General features: G+C 63.1%; 1 protein-coding gene across 7 annotated transcripts; it reads left to right on the forward strand.

Moving 5' to 3' along the window:
• The first annotated feature begins 1921 nt into the window (after positions 1-1921).
• TCEA2 (transcription elongation factor A2) lies at positions 1922-14482 on the forward strand. Of its 7 annotated transcripts, none has more exons than XM_047745856.1 (10): positions 1922-1941; positions 9647-9709; positions 10036-10141; positions 11146-11236; positions 12318-12448; positions 12674-12730; positions 13074-13228; positions 13296-13442; positions 13993-14064; positions 14264-14482. In XM_047745856.1, the coding sequence occupies exons 2-10, from the start codon at positions 9683-9685 to the stop codon at positions 14270-14272; spliced, it is 795 nt and encodes a 264-aa protein (XP_047601812.1). In that variant the 5' UTR covers positions 1922-1941; positions 9647-9682; the 3' UTR covers positions 14273-14482. The 7 variants fall into 7 exon arrangements, with proteins under 7 accessions (XP_047601812.1, XP_047601810.1, XP_047601811.1 ...); XM_047745854.1 differs by lacking the exon at positions 1922-1941 and adding an exon at positions 6399-6667 and having other exon boundaries at positions 13299-13442; XM_047745853.1 differs by lacking the exon at positions 1922-1941 and adding an exon at positions 6401-6667.
• The last annotated feature ends 870 nt before the right edge of the window (positions 14483-15352 follow it).

The following is a 15352-nucleotide window of genomic DNA, read 5'->3' on the forward strand; positions in this document are numbered from 1 at the left end:
CTCTCACTCTCCTGCCAGGCTCTGGTGACAGTCCTCAGCTGCCCTGGGAGCGGCGCAGAGAAGGAGCAGAGCCCCCCGGGGGCCCTGCAGCTTGTGTTTCTTTGCTGCTGCCCTAGCTTTGCGACAAGCGGCTTTGATGGCCCAACCAGCTGGGGCTGCCAAACAGGCTGGGGGGCAGGCCTGTGTTCTTGGGGACCACCCATCCCTTCTCACTCAGGGGCACGAGTCATTCATTCGTACATTATTGAGTGCCTGCTGTGAACTCAGCTCTGCTCTAGGAGACAGTGAACAAAACAGACCCAAGTCCTTGCCTGGGGAGGGGGCTCCTGTTCTGCTGGACAGGGACGGTCAATAAATCCAGAAACAAGGCAAAGTATGGGGTGCCGGGCTGCGGAGTGTCCTCTGGAGACCGGTGCTGCCGGCTGTGGGGGAGGGAGGGGCCGTGTCATGGGTGCGCATGGCCTGTCACTCTGTAACGTAACTTTTGAGACAACCCCAGAAGGGAACGTGTACAAGAGATGAGGGGATACCTGGAAAAGAGTCTTGTACACAGTGGGAGCTGCATGTGCAAAGGCCCTGGGGCAGAGAGGTGTGCTGATATAGGGGAAGAGCAGGGAGTGCAGAAGGGAGGGGACAAGGAGCTGTGTGAGGCCTGGGGGGGGTCTGAGGGAGAGTTGATGACTTAGGAGGGTTTTGAGCAGAGGAGGGTGTGATGTGACTTAGCTTTCTACAGTCTCAGCGGAGCTGCTGTGTGGAGATGGACCTGGGCAGCTCAGGAAGGATGGACTCACCACCAGGAAAGGAGGAGATGGGGTCTGCTCCTGGCTGCCCAGCCAGGAGTTTCCTGGAGGAGTTTCCAGGAGGGCAGTGGGGGTAGTGCGCGCAGACCCATGGGAAAGGCTACCTCAGGGATCCCTTGGTTTGGTGCCCTGGGAGTCAGACCTCTGCCTTTCACCCATAGCCCTGGACCACCCCCCCATCCCCCCCACTCCCCCCCCCCCCCCCCGCACCGCCCCTGGGCCCCTGGGGATGGGGAGGGTGGAGTGGCCGCCAGGCTGGCGGGCAGGGCAGGGAGGGCTGCGTTTCTGGGAATTGTGTGGGGGAAGCACATTGTTCGAGCCTGGAGCAGGCGGCCAGGGCTGCTGCTGGCCTCTAGGGGATGCCTCCTGGCTCCCCCAAGTATTGCCTCTGGGGGAGGGAGCTGGGACTGGGCCAGGGCTCTGGGCTGGCCTGGGGACTTTCCTGAAGATGCTACTGTGGGTGGGCAGCTCTTCCCACTTTGCAGACTGAGAAACTGAGGCCCCGAGGAAGGGCTGCGGCAGTGGCGGATCTGCTAGTGCCTAGGACGGTGGGGGTGGGGTGCTCCTGCCGGATCTCAGTCCCTGGTCACTGCCCTGCCTGACCTCAAGAGGCCAGGATCTGAGGGAAGCTGCCATGGGGTTGGCTGGGGTCACAGTCCTACACAGCCCCTGTGGTGTTCCCCGTGCTGGGCTGGAGGGTCTGGGGGATGAGGGGCAAAAGCAGCTGGGTGCCCAGGCCCGGGGGAGAGCTGCCTAAAGGTAGCATGGGATGGGTGAGGGCTTCTGGGGCCGCGGGAAGCGAGGTGGGGCTCTGTGTGAGCGCAGCAGCTTGGGCCTTCCCACCGAGGCCCCTGCCTCAGCCAGAAAGGAAGCGCGGATGCGACCGGCTTGGGTCATGGCCGGCTTGGGGCGGGCAGGGGGTGGGGGACACAAATAGAAAAATAAATGGCCTGAGCTTCCGATGTTTCCGGACTGAGGATGGGGGAGGAGCAAGCCTCTGGGCCAAAGGTGTGGTCCAGCCTATGGGTCCTGGACCTTGGCGGTGTCGCTGGGGTGTCCCCAGGCTGCTGTCAAGGGTGTCTCCCCCTCAGAGGCCCCAGGACAGGGCCCGGCTTCCCACAGAGGAGGCTCCTGAGGGCAGGTCTGTGTACTTCTCTCCTCTAGGGGCTGCCCCATGGGACCATCGTGGGCACTGAGGGAGGGCGCCTGGCGGTGGGCCTGTGGAGTGTTCGGGAGAGCACTCTGGAGTAAGGCAGGGGGTGGGTCTCCCATCCCCCGGGGGCTCCTTCTCTGCTCCTTGCCGACCCCTCTTCACCTCTGACCTCCAATCAGGAGCCCCTGGATCTCCGCCCATACATCTACATTTTCATGGCTCAGTCTCCCAAGCTGGTGGCAAGGCCCTGCCTTGACTCCCCGTTGCCTCGTCAGGGCCACCTGGCTCTCAGCTCTCTGTCCCCCACCCACCCCTTCCTCTGCCCGGACCCATCTCAGCAGGAGAGGCTGCAGGTCCTCGGCGGAGGGCCCCATCTGGTTCTGGGAGGGTCTATCAGGCCTTCAGCCCAGAGCAACAGGGAGGTCAGTTCTGAGTTGGCCTCCCTGGGCGTGGGGGTGGGGCCTGTCTTTGGGGCTCCCTTGCTGGGTGGTAGCTGGTAAATGTGGGTCCCTTCCTGCCCGCCCCTGCCTGCTATTGTTTTCTCCTCCCTTCATGAGACACATATTTACTGAGCAACTCTTAGGTGTCCCGGGCTGAGAACGTGGCAGGGGGTGGATGGGAGGCCTTGTTTTCCCAGCAGAGCAGTCCTTGGGAGACAGACATCTGGGGGGCAGTCCAAGGTGGTTCTGAGTGTCCCAAGTGTGAGGACCCCAGGCATGGCCGTTGTGTGCGCCTGTGAGCAACTTTGTCTCCCCTGGGACTGCGGTTGCATGTGGGGGTCAGAAAGGAAATGAACTTCTTCGTTGGCAGAGGGGTCGGGGTAGGGTCTGGAAGGCCGGAGCCCTGCGGAGGGCCCAAGTGGGGTACAGCGGGTTTGCATAAATCCCCTGGGAGAAGCACCTGGTTCTGATGCTGCCGTCTGGGCACGGATTTGAGAGGGTATCAGCTGGTCAGGCAGCTTCTTGGAGGAGGAAGTTCCCAAGGTCAGGTAGGGTCCATGAGGGGTCTGGGGCAGGCTGCGAACGTCCTGAGCAAGGTTCCCAGGGTCATGGACTCACGGGGGCCCCCAGACCAGGACCTTGACGGTGGAATACTGAGTTTTGGGGTTGGTGGGTGCTGACCCAGCTTTAGCCCTGGTGAGGGTGGGAGCCCCCGCAGCCCCCACCCACAAGGGCCTCTCTGTCCTACTGGGTCCGCTTCACAGTTGTGGCCAGAATGGATTGCACCTCCCTAGGGGGAGGGCGGTGGACACCGGGCTGGCCAGCTGGTCTGTGGCTCCCGCCCGCCACCTAGAGGCCACTGCTCATCATGGGACACACAGGCCATGCCCCTGGGTCATCCTCCCCGAACCCAGGGCTTCCCATTCACGCTGCCTGGGGCCCTACCCCCTCCACGCAGGGTTGACCTGCCAGGTTTCAGGGCTCCTGTCTCAGGGGAACAGCTGTGGCCCCCAGCTCTCCAGCTTGGAAGTACCCTGCCTCCTCTGCCCTGTACCCCCGATCTGTTCTGTTGACTCCCTTCCCCGTCACCTGCCCTGCCTGGGGCCAGGCTCCTGGGACACCCCCTAGCAGCCCCCAGCCCAGCCCTCTGTGGGCCTGTGTCTTGCAGGGCGTCCCCACCTCCTGCCATCGGCCTGCCGAGGCCCCAGTGTCTCGGTCTCCATTCATCTCCAGTCTCAGTGGAGATCCATGGAGGGGACATGCCGGGCTCCTCAGGAGGTCTGTCGCTGGAGGCCCTGGAGGTGGACACCATCTGGTTTCTCCTGGAGGAGAAAGGGTCCTAGGCAGTCAGGCCAGGATCTCCATTCTGGCGTCGTGGGGGAAGGGCTCTAGTCTTTTGGTGACAGTTCTCCCTCTCCTCCACGTCCTCACTTTGGGGCCACGTAATGGGGCAGTGCAGGAAGTAAAGCTTGTAGGGTTACAAGGGAAACCAGTTACAGTGAGACACAGGTATTTAAATATTTCCTAAAGTGTTTGATATAGAAAAACAAAACTAAAAGTGTGATATAGAAACCCGAGCACTTTAAAAAATATATATTTTACTTATTTATTTGAGAGAGAGACACAGGGAGGGAGGGAACACAAGCCGGGGAGAATCAGGCAGAGGGAGAAGCAGGCTTCCTGCCGAACAGGGAGCCTAACGCGGGACTCGATCCCAGGAGCCTGGGATCGTGACCCGGGCCGGAGGCAGACGCTTCACCAACTGAGCCGCCCCGGGCGCCGTTCAGAGTCTTCATTTTTAACCAGCTCCCTTGGTCATGCTTTAGTCACATCTTTGTGGCTTAAACCATTCAACCAGCCCCACAGAGAGGCGTTCCTTATACTAAGTCCCTTGCACAGACAGTGGGACCGTCGGTCACCAGCAGGTGCTCCCAGGCAGAGTCAAGGGTGAAGCCCCGCACTGGTTTCCCAGGCTGTCTACCTGCCTGCTCTCCTCCCAGCACCTGGGGCTCATCTGTCCAGTGGAGATCAGGTGGGGACTGACCTTGAGGCTGGGCCTTGACAGTGACCTGCCTGAGGGGGCTGTGCTGATGGCCAGACCCCGCCTCAACTGATGCCCTGGCCAAGGTCCAGTGTCTGGCACGAACCCTCTTGAGAACCAGGTGATGCTTCTGAGAGGCCCGTGCTGATCTCTCGGACTCCAGTTTGAGGGACCTTAAGCTGTTTTGAGTGCTCCTGGATATACACCTGCCTGCTCGGGAGGGTAGAGGCCGAGTGGTCTGTCTGCCCTCCCTCCCCTGTGGTCCAGGCTTTGTCACAAGCCATGGCTGAGCTCAGCATCCCAGGGTGCTGGGTTGTGGTGGCTGGAGGTCTTCAGCACGACCGGGGGTTTGCTCTAAGAAATCCCCTGAATCAGCTCATCCCTGTCTGTCTCAGAGGCCTGGCTGGGGAGCCTCCATGGACATGTCCCTGTGGTCGATGGGGGCCAGGGTGAATTTCTGAGGTGGTGTTCTCTGGGGTTCTTGTTGGTGTCTGTTGTGCAGGAGCCCAGTGAGCTCCCCGTTCTCACCAGTCACTGCTTGCGCAGAGCAGGGCTAGAGGGTGTATAGCTCCAGCTTCCCTGTGTCCCTGGTGTGGCCAGACCCTCAGAGGCTGCATACATGTTCAGACCATGGGATTCTGGTCATAAGGACTTGCTTGATTGGGAGGGTCAGAGCTATGGTGCCAGAGCACAGTGAGAGGCAGAACCAGAGCTGGTCTGGAAACGAGGTGATGTGTTCACCATCACAGGGCCTCTGTCCTGGAAAACCTTTGCTCCCTCTAAGGAATTCCATGCTTTTCCCTTATGATTACTAAGGAATCTCATAAGTAACCATGTTTTCCTTTTCACTCTGGCTGCTGGGAAGCTCAGTCATAATCGCATTAACACCACCGAGAGTCCAAGGCCTGGTCAGCCGACTGGTCAGCCGAGGCCATCTGGTCATCCCATCTGCCACCTGGTCTCACAGCTACTTGGCCTGAATTTCAGGGACTGGGGCTCACAGCACTATAGACATCAGTTCCCTGACTTGTACCCTCCCCCAGAGTTGTGCCCTGTCCAGCAAACCACCCAGCATGGTATCACTGAGTGCGCGGCAGATATCCGCAGGGGATGCTGGATCTGCCCCTTCTGCTGCGGCCCCCCCCCCCCCAGGCCTCTACCTGCAGCGGCCGGCCCTCCAGCTAGGTGCAGGCTGGCCATTCCCAGGGACCGCCCCCAGCAAAGGTGACCACTGATTGCTCGTGCGGTGTCCCCTGACCTGTTCTCAGCGCGTGGTGTTTATCCACTGACCTCATCTGAGCAGCGCCGTGAGGCAGACATTTCACGGACGCGGGCACTGAGGCACCGAGGGGTCAAGGAACTGTCTGAAGCTCGGACCCCAGGATTCGCGCCGGAGCGGACGCCGGAGGAGGCCCGGGACTTGCTCTCACGACCTCTCCGAGTCCCCCGGCTCCCTCGGACCCCGCATCCGGCTACTGCCCCCTCCCACCTGCGGGCGCCACGCACCAGCGCTCAGAGACCAGAATCCAGGCCAGAGCGCGCAGGGGGTCCGCGCGGCCTCGGGGCGCGGCGTAGCGGTCGGGAGCTCTCCGCAGGGTCCCGCGGCAGCGGAAGGTGGAAGAAGAGGGCGCCAAGCGGGTGGGGGGCAGGCGACGGACCCGAACGCGCCTCTGCGGGTCCTACGCAGTCGGACCGCCGGCCGCTCCGGGGAGGTGGAGGGGGTCGGGGACGCACAAACCCCGGGTCGCGCCCGCCCGGCACGCTCCTTCAGCCTCGGTGCTACCGCAGCGCCCCCAGCCGGCTCGCGGGCTCGCGCGGGCGCTTGTGGGACTGCGAGTCTTGCGGCCCCGTCGGTCTCCGGCGACCGCCCGCGTCAGGACTACACTCCCCAGGAAGCCATGCGACTCCGCGTGTCTTCTGGGAGTTGTGGTCCAGCGCGGAGCGAGCGCGCGCGAGGCGGGAGGCCGCGGGAACTCCATGTCCCACGATGCAGCGCGGCGACCGCGGGGGCCGGGGGTTTGAACGGAGGGTCTCCCGACCGCGGTAGGGCTGCGTCGGCTGCGACGGGTGCGGGCGACGGCGACGGCCGGGGCAGGGGTCCAGGCCCGGAGGCTGAGGCTGGCGCGGCGGGCGCTGGGGGCCCTGCCCCCGAGGCGAGGCGATGATGGGCAAGGAAGAGGAGATTGCGCGGATCGCCCGGAGGCTGGACAAGATGGTGACCAAGAAGAGTGCGGTGAGGGGCGCGGGCCGCCAGGACCCCGGGACCCCCGTCCCGCCGACCCCCGCCGAGCCTGCCGAGCCCCCTTCAGGGTCGGGGGACCACCCGAGGGGCAGGACGAGACCCCGCCCCAGCAGAGACTCCCGGGACGTGGGGAGACCCCCGTCGGTGGCCGAGACCCCTGCCCTGGGCCAGCCCTGCCCTTCACTCCCGCACCCACGGCAGAGGCCGCAGTTGGGCCTGGACCCGGTCCCGGGAGCCGCGCTCTCTGGACTCAGACCCCAGCTACCAGGCCGAGAGCCCGCAGACCTGAGATCCGTCTCCCTCCTTGCCCCCTAACTCCAGACTGCCCCCCGCCCCCAGCCCTGCCGGAGCCGGCCAGCGGAAGCATTCTTGGGTGCCGCCCTCCAGGCCTTGCCGTCGCCCCAGCCTGTGCAGACCTTTCGTCCTGGCTGCCCCGCCCCCCCGTGCCTCCTTCCTTCTCAGCCTGGGCATCCTCGCAGCTCATCCCACCCCCGCCCCCAGGACTCTCCGCGGAGCCCCGACCCCGACTCAGAGCCTTCTGTCCCGCCCTAGGCCTCCCACGTCCTTTCTTAGCCTGCAGGAGTTCGGAGTGTAAGACTGGACGCCCCTGCCGCCTCCCTTCCCCGCCCCCCACCCCAGCTGCTGCGTGTCCCTTACCTCCGTTCTGCCTGGGGCTGTAGCCCTCAGCGTCCCCCTTCACAAGCAGGCCAGGGCCTTTCTTGGTGGAGCGGCCCCCTTTTTACCCTGTATCTGTCCCCGGCCTACAAGAACCAGTTTCCCTAATAAATTCTTTCCCCTCCTAGCCAGGACTCAGTCAGCAGCAACTGGGGAATGGGTAGTTATGTAGAGAGACCCTTGGGATAGAGCCCTGGGAGGTGGGTGAGCCTGTCCTGGGAGTGCCTTGGTGAGAGAGCCGCTGGCCAGCTGTGCCCACTGTGCTGCCTGGCATCTGTTGTCCTTGGCCAGTGAGTCTTTGGAGGAGGCTGTGCTGTGGTCTTTAAGAGGAACCAGGCAGATGGGGTTCCAACATCAGCCCCTTTTCAGCTTTGAGATTCTGACAACCTACCTGGCCTCCCATGGGCGCATCCTTGGTGGGTGGTACCTGCCTTTGGGATGTCGGGAGGGGTCCTGGCCGGCTCCCTGAGAGGCTCTGTAAACACAGCCTTCTCCCCCCAGGACTGTGAGCACCTGTTTAGGGTGGTGGAGGGGCTCCATCATGGGCTTGAGATGCTGGGCGGCCCCTCCAGGACTGTCTGCTTGCTCTGGGCTCTGAGTGGTTTTTTGGGTTAAGCAGGCTTTTCCTGGATCCCTGTTGACCAGGTTCTGGACAGGGTTTGACACTGGGACCTAAAAGGGGGCTGGCTCCCCTCATTCGTTCAGCAAACGGCAGCCCCCTATAGAGAGAGAGAGACACACACACACACACACACACACACACACACACACACACACACAGCGTTCATGCCCCCGGGAGGCCGTGGGCAGCACAGAGCAAGGGTCGGGGAGCAACCTAGAGCCGTTTCCAGAGGTGACCAGAGAAAGAAGCTGCTGCTTCTCTTGAAGGAGACAAAGAACATCCCCCAGGTGGGGTCAGAGATGGGTCCATGCAGGGCTGGGCGGGGGCAGGTGGCGCTGGGGGAGGGTGTGTCCAGGCAGAAGCAAGGAGTACGAGGAGGGGAAGCTGAGCACCCTCTGGGCCGGGAAGGCGCCTGGGGTTTGAGGGTGCTGTGGTGCGGGCAGAGAGAGAGCTACCAAAAGTTCCAGTGCCTGGGAGGCTCTTTGGGGATCTGGGACCCATGACTGGGAAGTCAGGAATGGTGTTTCTGCCAGTGGTCTGGAGCCCACAGAAAACTGATCAGTGAGCAGCCCTATTTTTGGCTCTGATGACCATCTTTTTTTCTCTGAGGAGGTCACTTCAGGGCTGGACTCTGCGCAGCCTGAGGGGCAGAGCCTGCTGGGGGTGATGTGGGGGGCGGGGTTAGAGCATAGATGTCACCCAGATTGGGGGATGGGGCAGGGCCAGCCCTTCCCACGGCCTGGGCTGCAAGATGTGAGGGTCTCACAACCTTGGGTGGCTGGGTCAGGTTATTTCTGCCTCCTTCATGTCAAGGGAAAGACCCACACACGAAAACACGTGTGTTACGAAGTGAAGCCTCTGTGAAGAAGGCAAGAAGGGAGGAGGCTGGAGGTGTCGCGTGGGGTGTGGTCACCGACTGAAGTAGAAGGGGCTTTGCCAAGAAGGTGTCCTTTGAATAAACTTTGAAAGAAGGAGGGTGCAAATTTGTAGATATTTGGGAGGTGTTTCTGGTAGTGGGGGCAGCAGGTGCAAAGGTCCTGGGGTGAGCAACTTGGCACACTTGAGGAGCCTTAAGCTGAGCCTGGAATGGAGAGAGCAGCCCATTTGTGCATGGCCTTGGTGTGGGGGAGGGCTTTGAAGAAAAAGATGTGGGGTGGGAGGGGGCAAGGAGGGGAAGGTGGCTGGCCTGAGGGTTAAGGCAAGGCCTGGAGGGATTGATGAAGGGTGGGGCCATGGGACATGAATCCGGGTGTGGGTGTGATGGCAGTAGTGCCTGGCCTCTGCAGGGGACACTGACCTTGCTGGGTTGACCCTTCAGCTGGTGGGTGATCTGCTTCAGGGAGAAGCTGCCCAGCCCACCACAAGGGACGGGAGACTGGATGGGGCAGTGAGCACCCCTGGGGCCACACCTTCCCCTGGATGCGACCCTCCCGCAGGGGAGGGGCTGCGGTCCTTGGAGCTGTTTCCTGCAGCCGTCGCTTGGTCAGTGACCCAAAATCCTGGGACTGAGTTTGCCAAGCTGCTTTCTGTCTCATTGTGGCCCTCTCTGGGCATCTGACCCCCGGTGGATCTCCAGATTGTTGTGTGCCCCCCCCACCTTCTTTTATAGGAGGCACGGGCACTGGCCACAGAAACCTCGAAGTCATTTATGAAGGTCCCCCTTCTCCTTCCAGGAGGGAGCCGTGGACCTGCTGCGGGAGCTGAAAGCCATGCCTGTCACGCTGAGCCTGCTGCAGGTAGGGCTGGGCGCCTCCTGCCTGGGACAGCTCCCGGGTACCTGGCAGGGCTTCCTGGCCCCTGCCTTGGGGCCTTGGTTGGTACAAACGTCTGCCCTGGAGGACACCGTCCATGCCTCTGTCTGTTGCTCAGGAAGACAAAGGGGCACCTAAGGATAACCCACCTTGTTTCTCGCTGATGCTCCGGGGCTCCTCATGGGACAGAAGCCCTCAGAAAGGGTATCCATTGCACAAGCTGGTCCCCGTTCCCTGCCCCGTGGGAGCCTTGCAGGGTCTGTGAGGAGGGTGTGATCGCCACCCCCCAGCCCAGGCTGCTTGTTTTGCAGTCTACACGGGTTGGCATGTCTGTCAACGCCCTGCGGAAGCAGAGCTCTGATGAGGAGGTCATCGCGCTGGCCAAGTCTCTGATCAAGTCCTGGAAGAAGCTCCTGGGTGCGGGTCAGGCGGCACGGGCCGGGAGCTGGGCCCCTTGCTGGTCAGCACTGTGTAGGGTGCAGGCAGTGCTGTGTCTGAGCCAGGGCCACCTGGGAGTGGGGTGTTCCGGAACTGGTCCGGGAAGGCTTGGGGCTGGGACACCAGGGGATCCAGCGAGAGCAAGGGGAAAAGAATGCTGAAGGTAGTAGCAGGAGTGCACTTGAGGGTGGCCAGGGGCCCTGGAGGGACCTGGGGTGAGTGGGGAGGTCACACAGAGAGAGGGGGTCAGCGCAGCTAGAGGGCAGGGGCCAGAGGAGTTGTGGGGGAGAGGAGGAGGGGAGACAGCTGGGGTTGTAAGATGCCCACCTGGGGACCCTGAGGGCCCCCACCCCTTCCCAGCCTTTCCTGGGCTTGGTCCAGACCCTTGCGAAATAGAGCTTGATGTCCTGGGTCTGTCTTTAGTCCTGAGTGGCCGGTGGCCTACGTGTTGGACAAGTGTGTTTATTCTGCTGGTGGGGGGGCTGTGCCTCGTCCTCTGGGACGGTCCCCCAGCATTGGCTAGGGCTTCAGGAGCCTTGTGGGGGATGGGCTCAGTGAACGGCGGTTCACCGTGACCCCCAAGGCCCAGTGGGGGAGTGACCACGCCTGGTCTTTTTCCAAGTTCAAACACTCCATCGGTGGGGGCTGTCAGGCAGGGGACTCTGGACTCATGGGTCGCTTGGGGCAGATGGCTGTGCTGTCTGCTGGGATGGCAGACCCCAGAGAGGCCTCACAGGCAGTGTGTTTGAGGGGTAGGAAAGGCGTGTGGGGGCTGTCTTGGGACCTTCTGAGGAGGGAGGACAGAAGGCCCCAGGTGCAGAAGTCTCAACAGCTAGGGTCCCAGGTGGGTTTAGGGTGGGGGTGCTGGGGCTGGTGATTTGACCAAGGCTGTGCCCTGGTGGCGATCTGCTCCCCTCCTGGCCTGGCCCTGCCCTCCTGTTCTGCCCCCCCCAGCCAGCCTCCCCCTTTCCTCGCACTTGCAGACGCCTCCGATGCCAAAGCCAGGGAGCAGAGGAGGGCTGGGCCTCTCCCCACATCGTCCTCGAAGGAGGCCCCCGAGGCCAAGGATCCCAGGTAGGGCACCTGGAGGACTGCTGCTTGCCCTCCTGCCCCTGCCCCCCACCCCTGTCCCTCCTGCTCAGCAGATGGAAGGGCAGGTTTCCCTGTGCCCTGGGGCTGCTGAGACCATTGAAATGAACACTTCTCGGAGGGTACTTTCCCTGGGGGGCCGTGCCTGGCCTGGGGGGCCTCTTGCTGCTCCCTTTACTTCCAGAGCTCCTCCGGACCCTGTGTCTTTGCAGCCCCAACCATCTGCAGGGTGAGGCTGTGTCCACCCTCTGCAGCGGTCCCCCAGCTCCACATCCATGTCCTGGGGTCTGCTTCTCACTGGCCAGCTCTGGCTGAGCAGCCCCCTTAGCTGGAGTCACACTGCTGCTGAACCCCTTTCCCCCTTGGGTGCCCCAGGCCGCGGCAGGGTGCAAGTTCTGGGGGTTCTGAGACCTCGCTGCTGCAGCCTCAGGGAGGCAATCGTGGAGACTGGGGTTCCTCCTGGGGACGGCTGTGGCCCATGGGCTGCTTTGCCTTTGACCCCACGGCACAGAAGTGGCAGGAGACCAGCCAAGGCTGATCTCTAGACTCCGCGTAGCTGTGCAGGGCTGTGGGCTCATCCGCCAGTCGGCACCTGTTCCCTCCAGGAGGCCCCTGCTCCCCCTGACTTGTGGGGCTCACGAGATGCAGGGGTGTGAGGGGAAGGGCTGGGTGGATACAGCTTTGTCGTCAGCTTGTGGGGAGTGCCCAGCCCATCCAGGGGCATCTGTGCTGGATGGGGCCACCTGTGGTCTGGGCAGCCCCCGACACCATCCGCCTCTCTCTGGATTGGCAGCTGGTCTTGAGGGGTGCGGCCCTGTGGTCTGGCCTCCCGGAGGGCAGGGACCCGCTCTCCCCATCTGGGAGGCCCCACCCGCTAGGCTTTCCTGCCTCTGGCCCGCTGGGCAGACCCCTGGGGCGTGGTGGGCTGGAGTGCCGGGGGACAGGACCCCGGGCTGCTGTCAAGGCAAGAAGGAACAGGGTCGGGGATTGTGGCTGTCCTGTTGGCTTTTCTGGGGCCCGTGTGTCCCCGGGCTGCACATGGCCCGGGGGGCCTGTCTCTCTCCAGCCGCAAGAGGCCAGAGCTACCCAGGATGCCGCCGGCGCCGAGGATCACCACCTTCCCGCCTGCGCCGGTCACGTGCGACGCAGTGCGCAGCAAGTGCCGGGAGATGCTGGCCGCGGCCCTGCGGACCGACCGTGAGCGCCTGCCACGCGCGTCCGGGGTCCCGCGGGAGCCTGCACGAGGCCTGCCGGGGGACAGCCTTCTCCCTTAGCTCATTGCAGCTGAGCCCGGGTTGGGGGCGGGGGCGGGCAGGGGGCCTTTGGTCCAGCAGAGCACCTGGATCCTGGGCCTCGGGGGCTGGGTGGCTGGCGGAGGGGGTACGGCTGGGGGGGGCCGCTAGTCTGGGCTGTCTCTTGCAGATGACCACATGGCTGTTGGCGCGGACTGTGAGGGCCTGTCAGCCCAGATTGAGGAATATATCCTTTATGCAGGGATCTGGAATCCGGGGCTTTCTGGTGGAGTCAGGAGGACAGCCGGACTCGCTCCCTGGGGGCCACGCCAGGGCCCTCCCTGGATCTGCTGAGGGACTGAGTCCACTGGGGCATGGGTCCCCAGGGCTTTGTAGCCATGGCTGGGCCTCAGCCAGGGGTGGGTCTAGTGGGGGGCCCCCCGCTCAGCAGCCTCTCCCCTCGCTGCCAGGTGCGGGGGGCAGACTGCATTGCTGGGCCCCCTTCCCCTCGCTGGCCCCCCTTGGCTGGCCCCATGGGCGGGTGGAAGGCAGCCACCCTAGGCTCTGGACAGGTCCTTAAACGCCTGCACGCATCTTCCGGGACGTGGGAAACACGGACATGAAGTACAAAAACCGTGTGCGGAGCCGCATCTCCAACCTCAAGGACGCTAAGAACCCCGACCTGCGGCGGAACGTTCTGTGTGGTGCCATCACTCCCCAGCAGATCGCGGTCATGACGTCGGAGGTGAGTCTCGCTGGAGGGGTGTGGGGGCCCCCCGTGCACTGTGGTGAGTACGCGGTGCCTTGTCCAGGAGATGGCCAGTGATGAGCTGAAGGAAATCCGGAAGGCGATGACCAAGGAGGCTATCCGAGAGCACCAGATGGCCCGCACGGGGGGCACTCAGACAGACCTGTTCACCTGCGGAAAGTGCAGGAGGAAGAACTGTACCTACACGCAGGTGCGCCCCGGCCCCTCCCTCACGCTCCAGCAGCCTGCGCCTGCCCCTGGGGCGGGGGGGGTGAGGTCCGCTGACCCCTGGACACATGCACAGTGAAAGGCGCAGGCCTCCAGAGTCACCTTGGGGACCTGCTCCTTTGCCTGGCACCCCTGGTCCCCTGCAAGGAGCATTTCGGGGGTGGTTTGCTCTGGGCACTAAAACTGGGGGACGTGGCCTCCCCCAGCATGGGGGGGCTCCAGGGGATGTTGTTGAGGCCAGTGGGGGTGTGTGCTGTGCTGCCTGGACAATGGTCAGACCCGTGGAGGTGGACAGTGATGTGGACCTCCAGATGCAACTGGGTCCCTGCTAAGGGAGAAGGGTTGGAGTCGCTTCGGCAGCCTCGGCAGGTCGGCCAGGGGGCGGAGGGTCTCCCATGCCAGCACCGCTCAAGGGTCCGGCAGCCTCCCTGCGTTGGGACTCCAGGGAAGACCTGCACCGCGGAGCCTCCCGCTCCAAGTGACTGAGTCCCTGGGGTTGGGGGTGGCCCCCCTCACCATAGCCCTCCCGGCAGGTGCAGACGCGCAGCTCTGATGAGCCCATGACCACCTTCGTTGTCTGCAATGAGTGTGGAAATCGCTGGAAGGTAGGTGGGCGGGCCTTCTCTGAAGGTGGGTGTCTCCATCCTCCCAGATGTGGGACCCATGTGACGGGGGTGGGGGACAGCCATGCTCCGCAAGCCTCCTGGGGCTTCAGAGTAGGTGGGTGGAGACCCCAGGCCTGCTGCTCGCCCTGCGGGGGTCATGGGCTCCGCGTGGCTGACGGCGCTCATCCATCCGGTGCAGTTCTGCTGAGCCCTCCTTGAGATGTGCGTGGAGCCTCAGGCTGTGGCCAGCACATTGCTGCGGCCTCCCCGTGTTCTCTGTCGACAGACACTGCTTCTTGACATCTGCCCTGTGCCCACCTGAACTTCCCCAGAGGGCTGCGCACCCTGCTCCCCAACCTTGCCTGTGGTACACCTTTCTTCCTCTTTCCCCCAAATTATTAAATGTTTCTTTTTGCCATTCTGATGTCTCTGGCCCTTGGTTCTGGCGGACCACGCACAGTCTTGGGCTGTGAGCTGGGGCTCCTGCCCCCACTGTCTGGCCCTCCCCCGCCCCACGGGAGGGGGATGACAACCCTTCTCCTTGGGATCAGCTGACACTCGGGTTTGGTTCTGCTGGAACAGAGATGGAGGGAAGAGCCCTCAGAACACTGGGGGCAGACTCTGCCTGGGTGTGCCCGTGGAGACGGGGCAGCTGCTGGGGGTACACGGCGTGGGTGTGCACACACATGGGATCTGGTGGAGGGGGCCTTAGGTAGAGGACCCAGGGTCTCCCAAACTTCCCCAGGCACTACAGCTCTGGGCCCAGGGCTTATGGGCAGGAGGCTGCATCTGGGTCCCCAGCCATTCACAAGGACTTGTCCTCACCCTGACCCTCTGTTCCTGATGATAGAATGGATGGGGTGGGCCCTGGACCTGCTGCAGGTCTGAGTCGCTGTGCCTCCCAGAAATTCGGGTGATGGGGCGGCAAGCGCTTGTGCCTCATGGAGGCTGCCCCTGTCAGCACCCCGCCCTCGCCTTGGAACCCTCACCGGCCATTGGGTGAGCGCAGCTGCCCACAGGGGCCAGGTCTCCTCTACTCCCTGCACTGGGTCTGGGACAATCCATCATTCTTGAATCTCCCCCAATGTGAAAAGAAAGGAGAGAACGTTTGCTTTAAAAATATCTTCAAGGGACGCCTGGGTGGCTCAGCTGGTTGAGCGGCTGCCTTCGCCTGGGGTCATGATCCCAGCGTCCTGGGATCGAGCATCGGGCTCCTTACTCAGCGGGGAGCCTGCTTTGTCTCTCTGCCTCTGCCTGCCACCCTGTCTGCCTGTGCTCACTCTCCCTC

Source organism: Lutra lutra, chromosome 9 (assembly GCF_902655055.1).
Source record: "Lutra lutra chromosome 9, mLutLut1.2, whole genome shotgun sequence".
Lineage (NCBI taxonomy): Eukaryota > Metazoa > Chordata > Mammalia > Carnivora > Mustelidae > Lutra > Lutra lutra.

Excerpts from the sequence above, each read along its gene's own strand:
- TCEA2 (XM_047745853.1), top strand. The coding sequence starts at position 6,596 with ATGATGGGCAAGGAAGAGGAGATTGCGCGGATCGCCCGGAGGCTGGAC. Across the intron at positions 9,710-10,035 it reads TCACGCTGAGCCTGCTGCAG|TCTACACGGGTTGGCATGTC; the intron begins GTAGGGCTGGGC and ends CTTGTTTTGCAG. Across the intron at positions 11,237-12,317 it reads CCCGAGGCCAAGGATCCCAG|CCGCAAGAGGCCAGAGCTAC; the intron begins GTAGGGCACCTG and ends GTCTCTCTCCAG.